Source organism: Rattus norvegicus, chromosome 20 (genome assembly GCF_036323735.1).
Source record: "Rattus norvegicus strain BN/NHsdMcwi chromosome 20, GRCr8, whole genome shotgun sequence".
In the NCBI taxonomy this organism is placed as follows: Eukaryota; Metazoa; Chordata; class Mammalia; order Rodentia; family Muridae; genus Rattus; species Rattus norvegicus.
The window spans coordinates 7,152,501-7,177,834 of NC_086038.1; the positions used below are offsets into that span (position 1 = coordinate 7,152,501).

At 51.1% G+C, this 25,334-nt stretch overlaps 2 protein-coding genes across 8 annotated transcripts in view; both read left to right on the forward strand.

Annotated features, from left to right (window-relative positions):
* Cdkn1a (cyclin-dependent kinase inhibitor 1A) overlaps positions 1-8,873 on the forward strand; it is a 10,554-nt gene extending 1,681 nt beyond the window's left edge. The window contains exons 2-4 of one of the 4 annotated variants that reach the window (XM_039098379.2): positions 555-712; positions 6,451-6,906; positions 7,489-8,873. In XM_039098379.2, coding sequence (XP_038954307.1) covers positions 6,462-6,906; positions 7,489-7,538 — 495 coding nt within the window. In that variant the 5' untranslated portion in view covers positions 555-712; positions 6,451-6,461 and the 3' untranslated portion in view covers positions 7,539-8,873. 4 annotated transcript variants of the gene reach the window in all.
* A 4,845-nt stretch (positions 8,874-13,718) lies between these two features.
* The window catches only part of Rab44 (RAB44, member RAS oncogene family), a 33,896-nt gene continuing 22,280 nt past the window's right edge, over positions 13,719-25,334 (forward strand). The window contains exons 1-2 of one of the 4 annotated variants that reach the window (XM_039099145.2): positions 13,719-13,967; positions 20,546-20,764. In XM_039099145.2, coding sequence (XP_038955073.1) covers positions 20,558-20,764 — 207 coding nt within the window. In that variant the 5' untranslated portion in view covers positions 13,719-13,967; positions 20,546-20,557. The other 3 variants (XM_006256153.4, XM_039099146.2, XM_017601867.3) reach the window with 3 other exon arrangements.

Here is a 25,334-nt window from a genome sequence, read left to right on the forward strand (position 1 = left end):
ACCACATGGTGGCTCACAACCATCTGTAATGGGATCTGATGCCCTCGTCTGGTGTGTCTGAAGACAGCGACAGTGCACTTGTATATAATAAATAAATAAATCTTAAAAAAAAAAAACTGATTAGAGCCATGGAAGAAGGTGGGAACTGATAACATCTTACTTCTTTGTCTGTCCGCAGCATCAGTAGATATTTCTAGAATTGTCCTTTATCAGTGTCATCTTAGTGAACTGTTTGGAACTGGGGGGTATTAGACATGTCCCTCATTTTGGACCCAGAGAAAGAAATGTGAAGCAGAGTGCTCCTGGCAGCTCACCAGAGGCCAAGAAGTAGCTATGTCCTGGCTGTGTGATCCAAGTCAGATCCTGAGCCTGTCTGAGCCTTTAGTTTCTCACCTGCAGTGTGTGCTGCGGTGTGAGAAATGTCCGCATGCTGTCTTCTGCAGAGGTGAGAGGCAGGGAGACCCGGCTGTTTGTCCTGGTAGTCCGTGTTTCTGAGAACTGGGCTGGATCTCTTCCCTTTCTGAGGCAGCTGACAGCACCCTTTACATCTGCAGGACTGCTTCCTTCTGTGAGACAACAAGGGCAAGATGGTGTTCTGGACCCAATGATGCTCTGCCCCGGTGGGTGTCTGGGTGCAGGAGAAACTTACTGGGGGAGAGGGCCAGTTGAGGGAAAGATCTCCAGAAATAGTGGGATTCCTTGGAATTTCAGGGTAAGTCTCACCATTTTCATTATTTACAGGTTTGTTTTGTTTTTGAGAGGGTCTCATTGTATAGCCCAAGCTGGTCTCGAACCTGTAACGACCCTTGTGCCTCAGTCTCCCAAGTGGAGGATTCCAGGCCTTTGCTGTCATACTCAAATGATTTCTTTATTTATATTTGAAACAGAGTGTCACATATTTTAAGCTGGTCTCCATCTGGGTAGTAGCTGTCAAAAGGACCTTGAACTCCAATTCTCTCCACGCCCCCCCCCCCCCCGTCCCCCGGGCACCCCGCGCGCTGTTATTAGACATGAATTCTCATGCCCAGTTTATGGGACGCCGGAGATCCAACCAGGGGCTTCCAACAAGCTAGGCAGGCACTGTACCAACAGACTCACCTCCCCAGGCCTAAGTTTTTAATTTACTGACATCAGTTATCTGAAAAAGATTTAATCCTTCCCAGAGTTGGTCGAGACAGACCTGTAAACGCTCAACCAACCCTAACTGTACTGTTCATAGATGTGCGTGGCTCTGCTGGTGGGCTGCGTGACAAGCAGGTGTGGGGGAGGGGAGGGCGCGCCCTCTCGCCGCGCGCCCCTTTCTAGCTGTCTGGCGCGGGCTGAGATTCCCAGAGGGGAGGGCGGGCCAGCGAGTCCCAGGGATGGGTGAAGGAGCGGCTGGTCCTGCCTCCCAGGCGGGAGGGGGCGGGGTCGGGAGCGGGGGCGGGGCCAGGCCGATGCTATAAGACCGCAGATCTGCGCCAACTGCACCAGCCGAGAGGTGTGAGCTGCTACAGTGCCCGAGTTAAGGGGAATTGGAGGCAGGCGCCGATCCACAGCGATATCGAGACACTCAGAGGTGAGAGCGTCGTGGTACGGATCAGTGATTTCTCCCGGCAGCTCTGAGCTGAGCCCAGCGGGTGTCCCCACAAGTGTTCGTGTGTGTGCGTGTCTGCGGCGATGGGTGTATCACCGGCGCCGGTACGTTGTTGTGTATTTGTGTGTGCCCGCCGGAGCCACAGGTGTGTCCGCGGCAGGTGGATGACGGGTGTGCGTCTGAGGGTGTCCGTGGTGGCGGAAGACTTGGTATGTTGGAGTGTGGCGAGGGTCAGGCTATGTTGCGGACTCGGCATACAGAGTCTGAACTCCAGGACCACGGATGGTAGGCACTCTTCCAGTCCTTGGAGACCCGGTCCGAGCGCTGGCCGGCGGGAACCGGCTACCGAGAGCTCGCTTCTGGTTGCCAGGGCTTCTTGGGATTTCAGGTGCGGCTCGCCAAAGGCGTGAGAATGAAGCCCACGGTGTCTCGAAAGGGGTACGGGGTGGCGGTGACAAACTTCGGCAAGTCTATCTAGAGTCCAGCGCAGAGCGGTTCTCCGATTCCACGGGTGCCGCTGGGTCCCCGACCCTTGTGGACCAGGTGCCTTGTTTCGCGGTAGCCACTACCCCACTGGGCTCTGAGGTCAGCGCGAGCTGTGTCCTCCGCCCTCGGGATCGTGCCTGGGCACGTCCTGGAGGACAGGCGAGGAGGTGACTCATTGTGACAAGGAGACCCCGGGCACTGGGTTGAGATCAGAGTCGCGCCACAACTGGGGATGGATCAGGGGCAGCCCAGAAGCCCCTTTCCCTGCCCCGGGCATAGCCTCGTTCCTGCCTCGTCCCCTCCCCCGCGCGGCACAGTGACCTATTTGGCGGGCACAGTATGTTCCCAGGGAACCCGGGACACGGGGAGGTCCGGGACGCGGTGTCCGGTCCCCGCTCGGCGGCGCGCCCTCGGGGACAGGGAGTCTGGGCGGGCCCTGTCCACCCTGCCAGCCCGGGAAGCGCAGAGGATCCCACCCACCGCGCCCACCACGACCCGGAGCAGTGGCAGTGGGGCGCGGGAGGAGCCCGCACTGTAGAGCGGCCAGTATCCCGGCGGGGTGAGGCTTACGGGGTGCCGTACATCAGACGCCCCGGAGCTGGGGGCCCCTCGACCCAGTCCACACCCAGTGTAGGAAGGTGACCGGGCTGGGCCGGGCTGAGTGTACCCACTAGGGCGCATCCATTCCACTAGGAACTCCGGGGACAAGGGTGACACTTGCACCCTGGTCGTGCGGGAAAGACTTTGTGCTTGGGTTTGGCATTTGGGGGCGCGCTGGTAGCTTCCTCTCTCTCTCCTACGTCGCACTTCAGAGAGGATACTCCAGCGGTTTTTGTTGTCCTCGCCCTCATCTATTTTTATTTTCCAAGGATCTGACTCATCGCGTGCTTTGGGTGTGGAGATCAAGGTGGTGGGGGCCAGAGCTAAGAGCACTTTCTTTGCTCTCGTGTGTGCGTCTCTCTCGTGTGTGTGTGTGTGTGTGTGTGTGTGTGTGTGTGTGTGTGTGTGTGTTTGTGTGTGTGTGTACGCGCGCACGCGCGCGGTTTGGTTTCCCAACATAGGCGGGAATTTAGGAAGCCTGGGCTCATCGTGACGTGTTTTGTGGCCCGGGTCCTCCTCCTTCCCTCTCCTCTCCCCACCCCAGGGTGACGCGGAGCTCCGGTGCCCAAGCAATTTTGGCGGGCGGGCAGCGGTGGGCAGGAAACTGACTCACCACTCCTTGCTCGGCCTACGCGCCGCCTACCGCGCGCCATTTCCTGGGCGCACAGCGCGCCCTCCCGGCCGCAATGAGAACAGCAAGGCCGGCTATGCCCGGGTGGTGCCACCGGCTGCTGCCACCCCCACCGCGGCTTAAAGGGAATTAAAATATGCACAATGGCCGGCGAAGGAAGACGTCGCCTCTGTAAAACGAGGGCTTATGATACCAGTGGTTTTGACCAGGGCGTGCGAGCGGACTGTTGGGGAGGCGTGGCTTTTGAGAGACAAGGTGGGGGAACGTGCCCCTCTGGGATTTTTCAGCTCCGAAAAGCTGGGGGACTATCTAGTTTCTCCAGAGAGCGCTGGCTGAACTCTTCCTCGTGCCTAAGGAGCATTGAGACCACTGGTGTTCTGTTTTTCCTCTAGCCCCTGTGAGTTACCCGCTGGGGAAGGGCACCAAACTTGTTTTTCGACTCGGTTTGTCTGGGGAAATGAGCCAATGGGCCCTGTCTCCACCAACCTATATTTCTATATCTATATAGATCTCTCTCTCTGTCTCTCTGTCTGTCTCTGTCTCTGTCTCTCTCTCTCTCTCTGTGTGTGTGTGTGTGTGAGAGAGAGAGAGAGAGAGAGAGAGAGAGAGAGAGAGAGAAAGAGAAAGAGAGACAGAGACAGAGAGACAGAGACCAAGGTCTTAGTATAAGGCCCCAGCCAGCCAATACCATATAGACAGGCTAGGCTAGCCTGGTGACCTGGAACTCATAGAGATTTGCCATAACAGGGGGCTCAATCTATATTAAAAAAAAAAGCTCTCCAAAGTGATTTTGATGGACCCCTCTGGTCATACCTTTCAACATGAGAAGAAGAGAGAACGGTTCAATACAAGACCAAAAGGGTCTGAATTCAACCCTCCACGAGTGAGCCCTGTGACTTTGGACACACATTCTGAGCCTTGGTGGGCTCTGCCCGAAAGGGATGTGATATCACCATCGATTAACAGTGGTGATAACTGCAATCCTGGCACACTGGAGGCCGAGGCAGGAGGATGACTGTGAGTTCAGGTGGGCCTGGCCTACATAGTGAGCCCCTGCCTCAAAGACATCAGAGGACAGGAAGGAAGTGGAACTAGTGAATATCAGCCATGTTTTAGGAAGACTGCTACTTGTGCACTGCTTAGTGGACAGCTTTCTTAGTCCAGTGTTTTGTTCATCTCTTAGCCAGGCTCCCACAACGCAGACCAGGCTGGCCTTGATCTCACAGACCTCTTGCCTCTGCCTCCCAAGGGCTGCGTTTTGGGGAGGGGCTGTTTTAGGTATTTATCGAAGCCACAGCGCTGGCCACATTCCCTATGTGGTAGCTAAGGTGGATCCTGAACTTCTTTCCCTGCCTCTGCCTCCAGACTGCTAGGATTACAGGTGTGTGCCACCACACCCAGTTTTATAGAAAGCGTTTTGTTTGCTAGGCCCGGTGCCCTGAGCCCCAGCGTCTCCATCTCTCCTGGCTTCTTACCTTGAATCACAGTCTGGGTACCCTCCCTCTCTCTCCCAGCTGTGGGCAAATTCACCCTGAGGTCTTAAGGAGCTGGGGCTGTATGTGGTAAGAGTCCAGGGCGCCTCGCCTGAGGAAGCCACAGGGCACGCCTTGCAAAGCTCAAAAGCTGGAGGGCTGGAGCCATGCCCGAGAGAGCCCAGTCCCTCCTTAGGAGCTGCGTCTCCTCGTCTTGGAGTCAGGCCAGAGCAGGCAGGATCGGCCACTCAGGTATCCCTCCTTCCTGGAGAGGAGCCAGGTCAACCAGCACCTATGATTTTTCTGTAAAACGGGTTCCTTAGGCACAGGCTGTAGGCGCACCCGGGGCTGGGAGGTGTCTAGACTCCAGATTACCTGACATGCCTGGCAGGATGTGGCTCAGCCTGGGAGAGGGCCGTAACCCTGCTCCACTCCTTCAGACTTTCTTTTCCCCCCAAGGCATCCTTGGGAAAAGGCCTCCAGCCTGTGGCACCTGTCAGTGGCAGTCTAGAGGGAGGGGCCGGGAGGAGGCTCTGGCAGAACTGGGGGTGGAGAGGATTACAGCCTCCATTTTCCAAGGGGCTACACTCACTGAGCTCATCCTCAAATTGGGAGCCCAGAGATGTTAAGATACATAGTAGGGGGTCGCCCAGCAAAGCCTTGATTTTGATCTAGGCAGCCCAGCTCTGGTGTTCTCCTCTCTCTCCCAGACAACATGCCAGCTGCCCGAGAATGCTACCACACTGGCTAAGAAACTGAGGCCGGAGACATGGTGTCGCTTTTAAAAACTGGTGCTGGGTTGGGGATTTAGCTCAGTGGGGGTTGGGGATTTAGCTCAGTGGTAGAGCGCTTGCCTAGGAAGCGCAAGGCCCTGGGTTCGGTCCCCAGCTCCGGGAAAAAAAAAGAACCAAAAACAAAAAACAAAACAAAACAAAACAAAAAAAAAAAACAAAAAACTGGTGCCAAAAAGGGGGTGGGGAGTGGAGAGATGGTTCAGTGGTTAAGAGTGGTTAAGACTGCTCTTCCAGAGGTCCTGAGTTCAATTCCCAGCAACCACATGGTGGCTCACAACCATCTGTCATGGGGATCCAATGATCTCTTCTGGTGTCTGAGGACAGTGACAACGTACCCACATATATATAAACTGGTGCCAAATAGCAGTGCCCAATGCTATGGTTTGTGTGTCTTATCCCAAGGTCCAGGGCACTTTTGATTGGCAGGAAGGAGTTACCCCCAAGGACGGCAGGATAGGGGACTGTTGGGAAACCGCTGGACCTTGGTGATTCACACACATTTGGGATGTTGACACCCACGAAGGACACTTTAGCACAAGTCATTGATTTTAGCTAGTAGTCTTCCTGGTGTAAACAGGACCGTGACCCCTGCTTCTGCAGCGTATTGGCTTCTGTGGACATCAGCTGTGACCTCTGGGGTGCAGGGCCGGCTGAACTCAACACCCACCTTAGTCTCTTGGTGTGGTGGGAAAGCACCTAGGAGGACCAGAGGGAACTGGAAGATTGTTTTTTTTTGTTTTTTTTTTTCCCCCGGAGCTGGGGACCGAACCCAGGGCCTTGCACTTGCTAGGCAAGCGCTCTACCACTGAGCTAAATCCCCAACCCCGGAACTGGAAGATTGTGACTGGTAGTGTAGTTTCCATAGTGACCTGGGTCTTTCCTGTGTTTCAGCCACAGGCACCATGTCCGATCCTGGTGATGTCCGACCTGTTCCACACAGGAGCAAAGTATGCCGTCGTCTGTTCGGTCCCGTGGACAGTGAGCAGTTGAGCCGCGATTGCGATGCGCTCATGGCGAGCTGTCTCCAGGAGGCCCGAGAACGGTGGAACTTTGACTTCGCCACTGAGACGCCACTGGAGGGCAACTACGTCTGGGAGCGTGTTCGGAGCCCAGGGCTGCCCAAGATCTACCTGAGCCCTGGGTCCCGCCGCCGTGATGACCTGGGAGGGGACAAGAGGCCCAGTACCTCCTCGGCCCTGCTGCAGGGGCCAGGGCCAGCTCCGGAGGACCACGTGGCCTTGTCGCTGTCTTGCACTCTGGTGTCTCACGCCCCTGAGAGGCCTGAAGACTCCCCGGGCGGGACCGGGACATCTCAGGGCCGAAAACGGAGGCAGACCAGCCTAACAGGTAAGGACAGGAGAAGGGGAGGCAAGATACTGCGGGAGGCCTGGAGAGGCGAGGCCGCCTGCTGAGGATCGCCTTTGCAGAGAACATTCCAGCCAGCACCAAGCCATTCCGAGCGAACAGCTGACGGTCACATGATCCAGGCCTTTTTCTCTGCTTTGAACGGAAGGCCCAGGATAGTGTGGGGTTTGGCAGTAGAGCATTTGGCCTGGAACCCACTAGGGAAGAGCTTGTGTGTGTGTGTGGGGAGTGCTGACGTAGTAGTCCACGCCCTAGGCTCCACCCCCCGTACTGCCAACTCAGTAAACAAATAAGAAGGGAGAAAGACTGGAGGGATGGCACGGCTACTGCTCTTCAAGGGGCCTGAGTTCGATTCCCTGCACCGGGTGCTCCACGATTTCCTATAACTAACTCCAGCTTGCGGGGTGGGGGTGGGGGAATCTAGCCTCTCTAGAGCCCTAGCCCTCTGACGAGGAGGAGGTGTAGTGCCCTGTAGCTTTTCCCCAGGACTCGCCACATGTCCCTTTGTCTGGGGAATGATGCCCTCACCCTCTGCATCTGGCCTGACATCTGTTCTCTCTGCAGATTTCTATCACTCCAAGCGCCGATTGGTCTTCTGCAAGAGAAAGCCCTGAAGTGCCCACGGGAGGCTCGCCTTCTTCTGCTGTGGGTCAGGAGGCCTCTTCCCCATCTTCTGCCTTAGCCTTCATTCAGTGTGTCTTAATTATTATTTGTGTTTTAATTTAAACTTCTCCTGTATATACTCTGCCTGCCCCCTCCCAGCCTCCAAACTTAGTTATTTAAAAAACAAAACAAAACAATGAAATTAGTAGGACGGTAGGCTCCTTAGTGCTGTTTTTTTTTTTTTTTTTTTTTTTTTTTTATGTAGACCATTATTTAAGTCCTTCTCAACCCAAGCTGTGTTTCTGATCCTGGCGGGATGGTCCTGGCGGGATGGTCGCACTGGCCTCATGCCATCTGCATCTCGCATCTCGCCCAATCCCCGCCCCTCCCCCCTAACTCCTCCCCCGCCCCCACTCCCTGCCTGGTTCCTTGCCACTTCTTACCTGGGGGCGATCCTCAGACCTGAATAGCACTTTGGACAACTGAGTAGGACTTCGGGGTCTCCTTGTCACCTCTAAGGCCCGCTAGGATGACAGTGAAGCAGTCACAGCCTAGAACAAAGATGCCCGGTTAGGACCTAAGCGTACCGTCCAGAGCCTTGACATTTACTCAGACCTGTGAAGATCCTTTGCCACTCCTGGGGACCCCGCCTCCCCTGTGGGTCTCTGCCAGCTGCCCCTCTATTTTTGAGGGTTAATCTGGTGATCTGCTGCTCTCCCTTCCTCAGACCCTTCCCCTCCCCAGGTTGGCAGGAGGCATCCTTTCCCTCGCCACGGCTCAGTGGACCAGAAGGGAACGGGTACACAGGGTACACTAAGTGGGGTTTCCTGGTCCTACCTCAGGCAGCTCCAGTGGCAACTGCCCTTCTTATGGGTCTAGGGTAGGTCCTTGGTGACGAGACGGGCTTCCCAGAGCATCCCTGTGTGTGTGGTATGTGGTGGTGGTGGGGGGTGGACTTATCTGGGATGGGGACCCCAGCCGCTGAAGTCCTCAGTGACTTGTCCCATTTCTTAGTAGTTGTACAAGGAGTCAGGCCAAGATGGTGCCTCGGGGGCTGAGGGAGCTCACAGGAACTGAGCAGTGACTGGTCCTTTCCCAGTATTGAATACTGAGCCCCTGTGGGTGTCGAAGCACTTAGTGGGTCTGGCCCCAACCCCAAACACCCCTGTTTCTGTAACACCCTGAGCTGGACTGTTTATCTTTAGCCGGGAGAACATGTATTTTGGTCCCTTCCCTGTCTCCGCTCAGATTGTAAACCTCCCACGTGTGGGGATCACACCCTGCACTGTCCCGAATCTTTACACCCTATCCCAAAGCTGGTGCTCAATAAATACTTCTAGATGATTTGTAATGTCTTGTTATTAGAGGAAATGGGGGGAGGGGGAGTTGTTTGCATGCACCCGGGGTGTGCGTCTACAAGGGTACACATATGTGATTTTTCCCACCAGTGATGGGACTTGAACCTATGTCCTTGAGCAAGATAGGCAAGAAGTCCACCACTGAGTTGTACTCCTGGCTCTTTGCTTTCATTTTGAGACAAAATTTGTAGGGTTTTTTTTTTTTTTTTCCTCATATCAAACTTAGTCAGGATTTGCGGCAAGCGTGTTTACCCTTAGAGCCCTAATGTGCCCATAGGAGCCTCACCCTCGTCGGCGCTGGGCCAGGAGGCTGCTTCCCCATCTTCTGCCTTAGCCTTCATTCTGTATGTGTTCATTACGACAAATTATTATTATTATTATTTTTTTTCGGAGCTGGGGGACCGAACCCAGGGCCTTCCGCTTGCTAGGCAAGTGCTCTACCACTGAGCTAAATCCCCAATCCCACGACAAATTATTAATAACAGATTATTATGTGTGTTTTAATTTAAACTTCTCCTGTATGGATTCTGCCTGGCCTCTCCCAGCCTTCAACCTCCAGTCTCTCACTGGCCCCAGAAAGATCTCAATTTCATTTTTTAAAAAAAAATTAGCATTCTAGTCCTTGATTGTTTTATGCATGTGTCTTTTTTTTTTTTCTCTTTTTTTTTCGGAGCTGGGATGCATGTGTCTTTTAATCCTGTGTTACTTATTAAGTTGCTTATACAAGGCTTAAACTTGTGGCTGTGCTACAACCTCCCTGGAGTTCCAGGACCCTGACACCGAGCCAGATGCCTTTAGAATTAAAGTCATGTGGCTGGAGAGATGGCTCAGGGGTTAAGAGCACTGACTGTTCTTCCAGAGGTCCTGAGTTCAATTCCCAACAATCACATGGGGGCTCACCACCATCTGTAATGGGATCTGATGCCCTCTTCTGGTGTGCCTGAAGACAGCGACAGTGTACTCACATAATAAATAACTAAATTCATTTTCTCAGCCAGTAGGCTGACCACCTGAGTTCCATCCCTAGGATCCATAGGGTGGAAGGAGAATTCGATTCATACAAACTGTCTCCTAGTTGTCCTCTGACCTCTACACACACACACACACTAAATATGTACTGGATAGGTTTTTGTTTTTGTTTCGTTTTGAGATAGGGTTTTTCTGTGTAGCCCAGGGTTTCCTGGAACTGTGTAGACCAGGCTGGCCTTGAACATAGAGATCTTATACACACACACACACACACACACACACACACACACACACACACACACATACACACACACATATCTGCCCCCCAAGCTCTGGGATTAAAGGCCTGTGCCACCACACCAAGTTCTATACAAACTTAAAAGAAGTCATTTGAGAGGAGGCAACCTCAAGTAAGAAAAAAACGCCTCCATAAGCTCAGGCTTTGGGGGCTGGAGAGATGGCTCAGTGGTTAAGAGCACTGACTGCTCTTCCAGAGGTCCTGAGTTCAAATCCCAGCAACCACATGGTGGCCCACAACAATCTGAAATGAAATCTGATGCCCTCTTCTGGTGTGTCCGAAGACAGCTACAGTGTACTCATATAATAAAAAAGATCAGGCTGTGGGCAAGCCGGTAGATCAGTGCTTCTTTTTTTTTTTTTTGGTTCTTTTTTTCGGAGCTGGGGACCGAACCCAGGGCCTTTCGAGATCAGTGCTTCTTAATGCTAGAACCCTTGAACACAGTTCCTCCTGTTGTGGTGATCCCCCTACCATAAGATTATTTTTTTTTCTTTTCTTTTTTTCAGAGCTGGGGACCGAACCCAGGGCCTTGTGCTTGCTAGGCAAGCGCTCTACCACTGAGCCAAATCCCCAACCCCCATAAGATTATTTTTGTTGCTACTTTGTAACTGTAATTTTGCTACTGTTATGAATCATAATGCAAATGCCTGTATTATCTGATGGTCTTAGGTCACTCCATTGAAAAACTGGTTCCACCCCCTCTTCTGAAAAGGGATTGTGACCCACAGGTCGAGAACCATATTGGTAGAGCATTTCCTTAATTAGTGATTGACTGGGTGAGAGCCCAGCCCATTGTGGGTGGTGCCATCCCCTGGGCTGGTGGTCCCGAGTTCTATAAGAAAGCAGGCTGAGCAAGCCAGGGGAAGCAAGCCAGTGAGCAGCACCCTCCATGGCCTCTGCATCAGCTCCTGCTTCCAGCTCCTGTGTGAGTTCCTGTCCTGACCTCCTTCAACGGTGAGCAGTGCTGTGGAAATGTAAGCCAAATAAACCCTTTCTTCTCCAAGTTGTTTTGGTCATGGTGTTTATTGCAACATTAGAAACCCCAACTAGGAGAAAATACATATAAAAATATTAAATATAACTTAGTTTTGTTTGTTTCTTTTTTTATTTTATGTGTATGAGTGTTTGCCTATATACATGTATGTTCCTGGTGCGGGCGGGGGTCAGAATTGGATGCCAGATCCCCTTGAACTGGCATTCCCAGGTCCTCTGCAAGAACAAGTGCTCTTAAGTTCGGAGCCATCTCACCAGCTCCTCTTGCCTTTTGAGACACGGTCCCATGAGGTAGCCTAGGCTGGTTTCCAATTGGTTATGTAGCCAAAGCTGGCCTTGAAGTCTGATCCTCCTGCCTAACTTAGATGCTTTGTACCATTTGAACCAATTTTCAGGGTTTTCACCTCTTTATCACAGATAAAACAAACAAACAAACAAACAAATAACACCCCCCCAAAAAAAAGAACCAAAAATAACATGGCAACAAACTGAAGTCCCAGGTTCAAGGTCAACCCCCCCCCCCCCCGAATGTCAGAGTCCTAAGAGCCATCATGAGACCTGCAGGTCACGGTTCGGTCCCCAGCTCTGAAAAAAAAAAAAAGAAAAAAAAGAGACCTGCAGGTCACACAGCCTACTTGATAAGCCCGAAAGGGGAAGTGGTGTGGTAAGGATTCCAAGTAGAGACGGGGGACCAACTGTGCCACTATGAAATCTTTGACGTAACCCAGGCTTTCTCAATATTCCGGAAACGGCTGCCCAGATGCTATCTGGTCCCCATCTCCTGTGGCCCTGCTGCCCACCCAAGCTCCTGACATATTTGGGAACCGGCAGCTGGAGGAGGGGACCCCGGGATGCTCTCTCCATCACACCCCAGAATAGATATTATCGTCTGTGTCGGGGTTGACCACACTGTGACAAGATATCACACAGCTGTGAGGGACAGAAAGTGAGTCTGGGGGCTTTGTTGGTTATTATCATTAGTTCTTGGTTTTAATTCTCACTCCCTGGCTTGCAGGAAGCCTTCTGCCGCCTGGTGGAAAGAAACGCCCTCAAGTTGTCCTCTGACCGCCCGTGCAAACCGCTGGTTTTCACATGTGCACAGTGGCGCACCCCCACGGGTCTGGGACCAACTACAAGGTAGAAGGAGAGAGGGGACGCCTACAAGTTGCCCTTTGACCTTTGCCTTCCACACGTGAACTACGGCGTGCACACGCACCCCCCACCCCTCCACACGTATATGCACACCCAAGTGCAAATATTTGCATACACAAAATAAATAATAAGTGTGATACATATATTTTTTTGTTTTTGGTTTTTCAAGACTGGGTTTCTCTGTGTAGTCCTGCCTACCCTGGAACTCACTCTGTAGACCAGGCTGGCCTTGAACTCACAGAAATCCACCTGCCTCTGCCACTCAAGGGCTGGGATTAAAGACATGTGCCTCCCCCCCCACCCCAAATAAGTGTAATTTTTTTTTTAAGATTTAAATCTACCTGGGATGATAACAGAATTCGAGTACTCTGGCTTTTGTGGCCCTAACCCATCCTCCTAAGGGTTAATTCAACACATGGTCTCTTCACTAACATGAAATGCTGTCTTTATCATTCACGAGGATCTTACACATGTTTTTGGTGCCTATTTTCTACTTCCTTTTTTTTTTTTTTTTAAATCTCTGAGACAAAGCCTAACCTCGTAGCCCAGGCTGGCTCTGAACTCAGATCCCCTGCATTACTCAGATTCCAAGTGTCGGGAGGGCTTCTGTGCAGCACCAGGCCTGGCTCATCCCATCCCATCCCACGTCATCCTTCATCTGTCTTCACCACACCAACCATCTCACGACGGTTGTTCTGCAACGTATGTTGATATTAGCTTAGTCTGTTTCCTAAGAACGGAGTTTGCTGCAAATTTCCCCTCCCGGTCAAATATGCTGTCCTTGAATGAGGACCTGAGGTGAGGGGGGTGTGTGTCTTAGTTAGGGTTTTACTGCTGTGAACAGACACTGTGACCAAGTCAACTCATTATAAGGAACAGCATTCAGTTGGGGCTGGTTTACAGGGTCAGAGGTTCAGTCCTTTATCATCGGGAGCCTGCAGCATCCAGGCAGGCATGGTGCAGGAGGAGCTGAGAGTTCCACATCGTCATCTGAAGGCTGCTAGGAGAAGACTGGCTTCCAGGCAGCTAGGATGAGGGTCTTAAAGCCCACACCTACAGTGACACACCTACTCCAACAAGGCCACACCCACTCTGACAAGGCCACACCCACTCTGACAAGGCCACGCCTACCCCAACAAGGTCACACCCACTCCAACAAAGCCACACCTTCTAATATAATAGGTCCACGCCCTGGGCTGAGCATATAAAACTGTCACAGGGGCTATTGTCCCCCTATGGCATTTTCTGTACTAGTTGTGGACACCAAGGCTTCTCTTGACCCTTCTATTGAGCTGAGGACACTTTGGCTTTGTTTCTTCAGGCTAAGTGTGAAACACACACACACACATACAGAGAGAGAGAGAGAGAGAGAGAGAGAGAGAGAGAGAGAGAGAGAGACTGTGCTCAGAACCCCTCCCCAACCCTGGATCTCTGCTATAATTCCAGGGTGCCCAGGGCATCAAGCAAGACAGAAGGTGCAGCCGGGGCCCCTTTCTACGGGAAGTTCCTTAGATGAACGCTGGAGATCAGGCAGCTAGGGAACGGAAGGGGACAGTTGAGCAAGAGACAAGACTGTTGACAGTTGCAGAGTGTGTGGGCTCTGTGGGCATCAGACAGTGACCTCCTCACAGGTCCAGGAGCAACAGACTGCAAACAAAGGCCTCTGAGAGGTGGGAGCCATCCCAGCGGGCAATGCTGTTCCTTGGAGGGGCTGGGGAGGGGGAATAGTGTGGAGTCCCTCCCTCCTTCCCTCCTTCCCTCCCTCCCTTCCTTCCTTCCCTCCCTTATTCCTTCCTTTGAGAGAGATAGTCTCTCTATGCAGCCCAGGCTGGCCTTAAACTCACTATATAGCCAAACATGACCTTGAACTCTTGATCTTCCTGCCTGGGTGCAGGCATTGTACTACAAGGCCGGGCTCCATCTAGCCTCTGAGTCTTAGGAGCGCAAATTGAGTTTGGCTACTTCTGTGCTATGGGACCGAGAGACCAGGGCTGTGTGTGTTATCTCCTGTGAGTGAGACGTAGATTGTGAACTTGTGAGACTGGGCAGGTCTCCTGGCCTCTTAGAGACTCAGTTTCTCTATCCGTTAAGTGAGTGAAGCTGATGAGAGGACAGGCCACTGGGACTAGGTGGCTCTCAGGGGCATTGGTGGTAACCGCGCGGTTGGCTTTTCCCAAGGTAAGCTTCACGCTGGGTTGACCCAGTTTCTCATCTCTCTGTGATAAGATGGTAGGGATAGGAGTTCCTACAGGCTCTGGCAGATGTCAGGTTGGAGTCCTACTCTGTTGGGGTCCTACTATGTCCTCTGCTTTTTCATTCTTACTTCCTCTCCAATTCTCTACGGGAGGTCTCGGGGCCCTGTTCTATTAGCTAAAGTCCACGACTGTCCCATCGTGGCGAGTCATATCTTGGTGGCTAGCAGAAGGAATCATTGGCTTCCAAGTTTGCTTTGGGTGAGGGGAGGGGTGTGGGAGACACCCAGGGACTGCTTTACTGGCTGTGAGGGGCCTTTCCTTGTGCAGGGTGTGTAGGAAAATCCAGCAGAAACAAGGGCATGAGGCTGGAGGATGCCCTGCAGCTGACCTGAGGGTTCTGGTGCTGGCTTTGGGTGGCTACAGAAGGGTCCTTTGCAGTCACCAAGTGAAGGGTAAGGGTTTGTCTGGGAGAAAGGGAGGCTTTTCCCTTCCCACCAAAGGAGGTCCCCACAGTCTCTCAGGGGTCATTCCTGACCATGACTAACTTAGGGCATGTTGTTAGGGAATAGGGGGTCAGTGACTGACAGAGATGTCCTGACCTAGAGTGACCAGCGTTCTGACAGACTTGGAGGCCTCGCTGCCTTCAGGGTATCGTATGATTCCCTTCCCTGGACCTCCACTCTTCTAGACACTGAGGTCCTTGCCTGGTGGTGCCACTTTTCCTGTAAAATACCAGGGGACTTCTGGGAACACACTGCAGGGAGGAGTGCCCCCCGTTCGAAAAGCTTGTTCTGGGATTTGAACTCCTCTGGCTGTGAGAGCCCTCCTGGTAACGCTTAGGCTTCTCACGGGGGTTCTCCCCAGCTTGGGTTCTGGAGGTCCATTACTGCAAGGAGCCCCATCTGGTCAGTTCTGTGCCTTAATCAACTCACAGGAAGTACATGGTGCTTCCCTGACTTTCTGAGCTCAGGGCCAGCCCTTGCTGCCCAAGAAGCACAGGTGGCCTACATCTGGAGAACTATGAAGTCTTCGTCCTCTCAGGGCTGCCTCCCTGGTGTGTTCCCTTCCACACAGAGTCATGGCTCCAGAAACGGCCCTGTGGCAGTCCGTCTTGGATGAGACAGGCAGCCAGTCTCAAGGAGACTCTCAGTTTCTGTTTGGCTCTGCACAGAGCCCAGCTATTACTTGGATTACTTTGATGCCCATCAACGACATCACCACCGTCGTCAATGTGGCCTTTACCCAGCAGTCCCTGGGAGCCAGGCACAGTGCTTGATCAGGGCCAACAAATATTTGCTAAGCGCCAGCTGTGTGCCAAGTACCAGTTTACAGTTCAGGAAAAGGAGGTTCGACTTTGCAGGATAAATGAGTAGAATACATTTCTGAGAATGGAGATTGAGAGAAAAGTGGAACCAGAAAGGGGGTACGCCTTGCTGGGGGTGGTGTGGTTTTAACTTTAGTTATCTTGCTTGAGCCTTACATGGTTCTAGCGGTAGATGCTAGTCTGATTTTGTTTTACATTATCTTGAGTGCGAGTGCGTGTGTCTGTGAGCGTGTGTGTGTTTCTGTGTGTGATTGTGATGGTGTAAGCGTGTGAGTGTGTGTGAGCATGTATGAATGTGTGAGTCTGTGAGTGTGCGTGAGTCTATGTGAGCATGTGTGAAATGAATGTGTATGAGTGTGCGAGTATGTTGTGAGTGTGTGAGTCTGTGAATGTGTGAATGTGAGTCTGTGAGTGTGTGAGTATGTGAGTGTATGTGTGTTGAGTGTGTGAATGAGCGTGTAAGAGTGTGAGTATTGTGTGAGTGTGTGAGTGTGTGAATATGTGTGAGTATATGTGTGAGTGTGACTATGTGCGTGAGTGAGTATGGGAGTGTGTATGCATATGTGAGTGTGTATGAGTGTGTATGAGAGCATTTGTGTGTGAGTATGACTGTGTGAGTGTGAGCGTGAGTGTGAGTGTGTGTGGGAGTGTGAGCGTTAGTATGTATGACTGTGTAGGTGTGTAAGTGTGTGAGTGTGTATGTGTGTGTGCATGTGCGTGAGAGAGGCAAGGTCCACTCTGTAAAACAGGCTGATCTTGGATGCAGTGTGGTCTTTCTGTCTTAGCCTCCCTGGGGATTATTGGCAGACATCACCACATCCAGGTACTTGTCTGCTAGTGGGGAAACCAAGGCATGGACACGTGAGTGAACTGCCTGAGGCCGCCTGAGGCTGCCTTGCTGGAGAGAGCAGGGCCAGGAGGGAAAGAAGAATTCCACCTGACTTCAGAGCATTCTCACGTCACTCTCCCTGTGGAGCCTCCTTCCCCTCACCTCTAGGTCTCCCCGCTGTTATCCGCCCTCAGCAGGTCTCCTCTTGACTGTAACCTTGAGACTGTAGCTGCGGGATAGCAGCCCTGGAGGGTCATATGGTCATGGAGGGAGGGGCTTTCCTCTCAGGGGGATGTTGTAGGGAGGTGGACAGTGGCTTTCTGACTGAGGGCCGATGTAGACAAGGAAGGGTACGTGGCCCATTGCTGCTTGGCACAGGATAGGGGTGACACGTGTGGAGAAAATACTGCTGCTATTCAGGAGGCTGAGTGGAAGGACTTTTCCTAGAAGACTGAACTCTGCAGGACTGTAGCAGTGACCGATACACTGTGAGATGGAGTCACTGGCCCTACTTTACTTCTTATTCCCACGCCCCGCTGCACCCACACCTTCTGCTGTCTGTGTATTTACTGTAGCTGTTGGGAGGCAGGTGACAGGATCACAGTTCACCCCTCCTCCAGCAGACATCTTTGCTCTCCTTGTCCTGAGACAGGGTCTTCCCACGCAGGCTGGCCTAGAACTCACTGTGTAGACCAGACTGACAGTGAACTCAGAGATCCTCCTGCCTCTGCCTCTAGAGTGCTGGGATTAAAGGTGTGCCCTACCATGCCTGGCTCAATCGATGTCTTTTACAACAGAGTCACGACCCTAAGGCCTTCAGCGTGCTGGATGGCCTCGTGGGAAGTAACGGTTTCTGGACATAATCTATATTCACATTTTTTTTTTTTGGTTCTTTTTTTCGGAGCTGGGGACCGAACCCAGGGCCTTGCGCTTCTCACATTTTTGTATATATATCTCCTATATATACCTCAAAAATTATTTATTTATTTATTTATTTATTTATTTAGTGTGTGTGTGTGTGTGTGTGTGTGTGTGTGTGTGTTAGTGAGCAACAGGGTCAGTTCTCTTATTTTACTGTGTGGATTCTGAGGCCCAAACTCAAGTCATGCTTGGTGGCAAGTGCTTTTATCTGCTGTGTTGTCTCGCCAGCATATATATATATATAATATATATATATATGTATGTATATATGTGTGTGTGTGTGTGTGTGTGTGTGTGTATTTTTTTTTTTTTTTGAGGCAAGCTATTTCTATATAGTCTAGGCATGGTCTAGGCTGGCCTCAAACCTATAGTAATCTTCCTGTTCCTTCTGCTTCAGTTGAATGTGTGTGTGTGTGTGTGTGTGTGTGTGTGTGTGTGCGCGTGCATGCGCATGCATGTGTGTTCCATGCACTAGAGTGTGTGGGTACATGTGTCCAGGTACACACATGCATGGGCCAAAGTGTGTTGCCTGTTGTGGTCCGGTTTCTCTCTGCCCTTAAGAAAAGGAATCTGGCCTGAACTAGAACCCCATAGCTTGGGCTAGGGAGGCCGGGAGGCTCCCAGAGTCCACCTGCTGACTCCCTGTCCTTGGAACAGAGAAGCCCGCAGTCCTTTGTGATGTGGTGCCAGGTGTTTGAAGTCAGGGCCTCACTGCACAGCAGGCAGGCGCTCTCCTCAGCTCGGCCTCTTGAGTGATGAGGTACAGGTGTGTGCCTCTGTCCCCCACTCCAGTTCCTTCTTTCTCCTCTCCTTTGGCTAGGGAACCCAGTTGGACATTGTATATCGTCTTTAATCCATTTCTCTTTAGTCTCTGAAATGAATCCTTGCTTACTTTTCTTTTTTTTTCCCTTCCTTCCTTCCTTTTTTTTTTTTTTTTTTTTTTTTGGTTCTTTTTTTTTTTTCGGAGCTGGGGACCGAACCCAGGGCCTTGCGCTTCCTAGGCAAGCGCTCTACCACTGAGCTAAATCCCCAGCCCCCCTTCCTTCCTTTCTACCAGTATTGGTGTATGCTCTGACTGTCCTTTGGCAGGGAGAGGCCCAGAGATGCTTGATCTGCTGCTGCCTGTAGTATAAGACTGGAGGGGGAGGGGGAGAGAGAGGGAGAGAGAGAGAGAGAGAGAGAGAGAGAGAGAACATTTTTGTTAAAGTTTAAGATTATACAGGGTGTGGGGCTGCCTCCTCTGAGCCTGTGCTGCTGTAGAGGGTGGGATGGGGGGCGCTTTGTCTCAGGTGAGGATCTACCACTGTCTCCTGTCCCCTGGACTGGCCACCTCCTTGCGGCAGCCCCTCTGAGCTCCTCTCAGCCTGTCTGTGCCTCCAACAGAGGCAACCTTCCATATTGGGCTCAGATGGAATCTGCTTGCCCCTTCCAATCCTCCGATCCTTTCGCAAATCCTGAACTCCTCCTCAAAACCTCCGCTGGCGTCCCCACACCCTGGGTATGGGAGGATGAACATCAGTGGCTCTCCGGTGGATCCCACAAACACTGATGACACCAGGAAGGGAGGAAGAAGGGGCTGTATCATGTTGGTCCTAAGAACAGGGGAGGCAGGGACCCTTGCATTTGTGTCATAAGAGAGAAATGAGAGGCAGGGATCAGTAGGCACCAGCATAAGGACCAGAGTTCAAATCCCCAGCATGCATGTAAAAGCCAGGCATGACCACATGTGCCTGTGACCCTGACACTGTGAATGCCCCCCCCCTCGCCCACACCCCCGGCAGTAACAGAAGGTCACTGGGGCTGGCTTGCCGGCCAGCCTAGCCAGTTCTAGGTTTTTTAAGAAATCCTGTGTCAATGGAGTAAGGCAGACAGTGGGAACAGGGCATCTCGTGTCCTCCTCTGGCTTCTGAGAAAACACACACACACACACACACACACACACACACACAAACACACATACCATATATGCACACATACACACATATGTACATATACGTACATACCCACATGGACACATACACATGTAGACATACACACACATGCACACACACATACAAACACACACACATATCCACATTTACATTTGCATACACATGTATACACAAATATATACACATGCACACACACATACACATATTCATACACATGTATACACACATATACAGTACATATTTACACACACAAATATATACATGTGTATACACATATGCACGCACACATACAGACACACATATAAACACACATATATACAAACACGCATACACACATATACACAAATACATATACATACACACAATACACATTCACACTCGTAACATCTATATGCATGCACATATATGTACATATACACTCACACATTTGAACACATACACGCATATACACACATACACATAACACAACACACATAACATACATACATGTACATAAATATACACATATATAAACACATATGCATATACACAAATATATTCACATGTACACATACATATAACACAACACACATAACACACACACACGTACATGTATAGTGTATTGAGAGGAGGGAAAGGTGGAGGGATGAGGCTGACAGGAAGTAACAGCCGAGGTTAAGATCAGTTACTCTGATAAGGCAAGGACCTGAGCCGGAGTGAGGACAGCAGATGTCCAGGAGCTCTTCCGGCTTCCACACAGCAAAGCCCCAAAGACTCCAAGGTAGGACCTCCCTGTCAGATGCTCCTTCCTGTGTCGGTCAGTGCAGGCTTTGAGACCGGCACAGAGAGCCACAGCAGTTAGGCGAAGAGTTCAGAAGCAGTGGGGAAGCGAAGGGGATCTTCTACAGGGCAGGGGCCTGAGCAGACGATGTGGACCAGGCCATGCAGGGGCTCTGTCAGCCATGGAAGGACGGAGGCGCTGGCCATGATCAGAAGCTTGGGTGCGGGGATGGAGTCAGTGGATTCTCTGCATTCAGTGGCCCATCACCCTCTCCTCCTCTGTCCCCAGGTCTGAGGCACCATGGAGAAAGGAAAAGGACTGGCCAGAAAAAGTAGGAAGCTGGCATCCAGCCGCCGGAGGCAGATGCGAGAGCCAGCAGACGGGCAGGATGCCCCCGTGGCCCCGGAAGCGGGGTCCTGGCCCTCTGACGCTGATGCGGAACTTCAGGGTTTCTTCCAGAACTGTGGTGCCAAGGAGAGGGGCTTTGTCACCCGGGAGGATCTGGCGGTGAGCACGAGGCCCTGGAGTCACACCTGGAATCCCTTATGTGCAGATTTTTGAATTTTCCTATTCTAACCAAGGCTTAGCTTGCTTGCTGATTCCCTTCCGCGTCCAAATTCACTGTTGGAAAAGTATTAAGGATCCGTTTCTTGACCGGGGTTGGGGATTTAGCTCAGCGGTAGAGCACTTGCCTAGCAAGCGCAAGGCCCTGGGTTCGGTCCCCAGCTCCGAAAAAAAGAAAAAAAAAAAAAAGAATCCGTTTCTTCCAACATAGAGTTGGCTGATAAGGCTTAATATATTACCCTTTCTTAGAAACGTTTGCATTTTAACAAAGGAGAGAACTTTGTGTCCCCGAAGTAACTCGAATATGGTGCTGTTATGAGTGTTTTATCTCACAGAGCTCTGCCTGTCTCTGCCTCTCGAGTGCTGAGACTAAAGGCACACTACTGTGCTTGGTTATTTCTGTTATTTTCCATAATGTGACACCGGGGAGTGGTGGCACAATGCCTTTAATCTCGGAGCTCAGGAGGCAGAGGCAGGTGGATCTCTGTGAGTTGGAGGCTAGCCTGGGCTATCCAATGAAACCCTGTCTCAGCCCTGCCCCCAAACCGCCAATCATGTGCATGTGTGTGGACATGTATACTGTGTTACACAGATACCCCTAGAGTCCAGAAGAGGGAGGGTCCTGGAGCTACATGCAGCCGTGAGGCACCTGACACGGGTGCTGGGAACCAAAGGTGGGTTCTCTGTAAGAACGGTAAGCACTGTTCACCGCTGGGCCATCTTACCAGGCCTCGTGAGAGAGATTTTCGAGACAGGTCTCTCTGTGGAGCCTGTAACTCTCAGTTCTACCTCAGCCTCCCCAGTCTTGGGGCAACAGGCAGGCTCGCCACACCTGACTTGGGGTGTTTAGAGCAGGGACGTTCAACTTGGGAGCAGTCAGAGCACTAGGGACCGAAGCAGGTAGACGAGTGCAGATGGACCACAGTTGTGGGTTCCAGTAAGAGGCTTTTGGCCCATGGTCCAGACCAACATGGCTGACGATTTTCCCTCATTTAGTGCAAAAGGTTGTGTGTGTGGGGGTGCGTGTTGCTGCTTCTAGGTGTCACTCCATGTTGTCCTTTCCTTATCTAGACCGTTGCCATAGGGACTTGGGGCGCAGGGGGGAGTGTGTGTCTCGGATGGTAGAGTACTTGCCTAGCACGCCCAAGGCCCCAGGTTCAGTTCTTGCCAGCTAAAGTGAGCATGACAGCACGTGTGATCCCAGCACTCAGGAGCTGGAGGCAGGAGGATCACAAGTTTGAAGTCATCCCTTCTATATATCCATAAATATATAGATGTGCATGTGCAGGGGTCGGGGCATGCACACCAGAGTGCATGTGTGGAGGTCAGAGGGCAACCTGTGTGACTCCGTTCCCTCCTTCTGCCAGGGTCAAACTCAGGTTGTCAGGCTTGGAGGCAAGCACCTTTACCCGGTGAGCCATCTCGCCAGCCAAAGAAAGATCTTATCTAATTTATTACTAATTAACCAGGGATTATAGGGAAATGTCATGAGCAGGGCACGGAGCCCTTGAGCTCAGATACTTGTAGGCAGTTAGGGTAACGTGGCTGAGTTCAATTTGAAAAGATGGCTAATGTCCAACAGCCCATGAATCCTAGCCAGAAATTGACCTCATCTTTCCTAGACGAAACTTTCAAGTTAATGAGTGACTTCAGCATGTCTGGGGCTTTTAAAAATAAGATGTGTGTGTGTGTGTGTGTGTGTGTGTGTGTGTGTGTGTGTGTATCAGTGCATGGGTGTATTTGTGCATGTGCGTGTGCGTGTGTGTGTGTGCGTGTGTGTGTGTGTTTTTGCCACTGTGCAGTTCAAGCTTCTGGCAAATTCTGTCTATGTCTCCCATCTTGAAGTGTTGGGATTATAGGCGAGGCACCCAAATCTAGCTTTTTACATGGGTTTTGGAGATCAAATTCAGGCTTGCTTGGTAGTATGTGAGAGACTATTTCAGGGGAGCTGCAACTTATACGCCCCCCCAACATACACACGCACACACACACACACACACACACGCACATGTATACATTCAACACACACACACCACACATACATATATATACCACATGCATACACACATGCATATGTGCACTAAATGTATATACACACACATCCCACACATATGCATGTGCACACACACACATGCACACACACATCCCACACATATGCGTGTACACACACACACACACAGAGCTACTAGCTTTACGCAGGGAATCCTTGACAGACCAAGGTCCAAATGGTTGAGCCAATGAGTTTTTATTGGGGTTCCTAACAGGAGTAGGGGCGCACAGTTATGGGAGCAGGATGGCCCAGAAGCAGCTGTATCATCAGTGTGCCCCATCCCTACTCACAAACACTGCCGCTCTGGAGTGCTGCACGGTTTACAGGAAGCTCCAGAGCCCAAGAATCTCGTCTCTGCTATCTCTGCTGCAGGCTGGTCAGTGTCTCCTCCCACGCGGGCTATTTACTTACTCTATAAAGCTCGCAAAGCTCCCTCCAGAGTCATGCAAGTTTCAACTTTCCAGGGCATGTGATATATGCCATTAGAGTCTCCTGACTCCCTCTGTCTACTGGAAGGAATGTTTAGATTCAGAAGCAATCGCTTCACAGCACACAGCAAGAACTTTTACCCTACTGAGCCGGCTCCTGGTCCGAGGCTAGACCTTTCCGTCAAGGAGGCCAGCCTGGTCTACATATCGAGTTCCAGGCTAGCCAGGACTTCATAGTGAGATCCTGTCTCAAAGTCCAAAAGAAAGAGGGGTTGGGGATTTAGCTCAGTGGTAGAGCGCTTGCCTAACGAGCGCAAGGCCCTGGGTTCGGTCCCCAGCTCCGAAAAAAAGAAAAGAAAAGAAAAAAAAAAAAAAGAAAGACAGTGAGTGTGACCAGTCCACTCCCCTGGTCTGGACAATTTGTGATTATATAGTCCTAGAGTGTGAGCTTACCTTTTTGACGTATTCTCAAGTTTTTAGATGATTTTTCTTGTGGTTATAAATAATTTCCCTGTGTTTCTTGATGTATGAAAGGGATGGCTGGCCTGACTTTGGTTATTTCTAAGGGTGAAGCTGGAGTGTATTTAAACACATGAGCTTCCTTAGATTTAACATGTGGCCAAAATTGGTTCTGGTCTAGAAATTTCCATATGGAATTTGGAAATTCAAAATAGGTTGAAATATTTTCCCCCACACAGCATTTTTCTACATAGCCCCCGCTGTCCTGGAACTCTCTCTGTAGATCAGGCTAGCCTTGAACTCATAGAACTCTACCGGCCTCGGTCTCCGGAGTGCTGGGATTAAGGGCATGAGCCAGCATCCCTCGGCATGTAGGTTGAGTTTTTAAAGCCTTCATTGCTGATGCTTCTGTTGGATGACCAGCTGTATTAATTCCTTTTCTCTTTGCCACAGCAATGAGAACCTGATCAAAAACAAAAACAAAACAAAAACAACAACAACAACAACAAAAAACAAACAAACAAACAAGAAAACAAAACTTATGGGAGAAAGGGTTTTCTTGGTTCACAATCCCTCATGGTGGGGACGGCTTGGAGGCAGGAGCATGAGGCAGATGGACACAGCGTCTCCTCAGTCAGGAAGCAGAAAGACATGAATGTTGGCACTCAACTTCCTTCCTCTTTTTCATTCATCTCAAGTCCCCCACCCATTGGGCAGTACCACCCACATTCCAGGTAGAGCTCTTCTCCTGGCTAACCCCACTGGGAAGTTTCTCACAGAAATACCCAGAGTGAGTTTCAACTTAGTCACCTTGATAAGGATTAGCCGTCCATCTTTCCTCAGACTGAAGGGGCACTTGAGTGTGTCCCTGATTCTGGGACAGCTTGTCAACCTTCATCCAACCTCAGGCTACAAACCCAGCTCCAGCAGGTGGCCATTCTTTAGCAGGTGACCGGTTTTTCTACCTGGAAATGGCCTTCCTTTTCCCTCAGCTCCAGGCCTCCTGAGAGGGTTTCACAGCGCTGGCTCTGAGCCTATCCTGGAAAACCAGCTTGTCACAGTTGATTACATGGGGGTCATTATATTAAAATGACACCACAATTAGGTACCGGGCTGTATGGTTGATTAATCCTGTTCTATCCTGGTAAAGTAGGAAGGTAGACGCCTTTGAACCTGTGCAAAACAAAAAACAAAAGACAAAAACACTAAGTGGAAGCAAAAACCAAAACCTAGAATGTTCTGGAACCTAAGCAGATAGGGAAAAAGTGTTGGTTTTAGAACGTCCTAGGAAGGGCAGTGAGGTTCAAACGCTACTCAGAGTGATCCATGTCAGTCTCCCAAAGACTGAAGGTGCACCTGGAATGTGGAGTTTGCACCTTAAAACAGGGAAGTCGTCGCCAGACAGGCCGCTTAGAGCAAGGTCTTTTTTTTTTCTTAAAGATTTATTTATTTATTCTACATAAGTACACTGCCGCTGTCTTCAGACACACCAGAGGAGGGCATCGGATCCCATTACAGATGGTTGTGAGCCACCAGGTGGTTGCTGGGAATTGAACTCAGGACCCCTGGAAGGGCA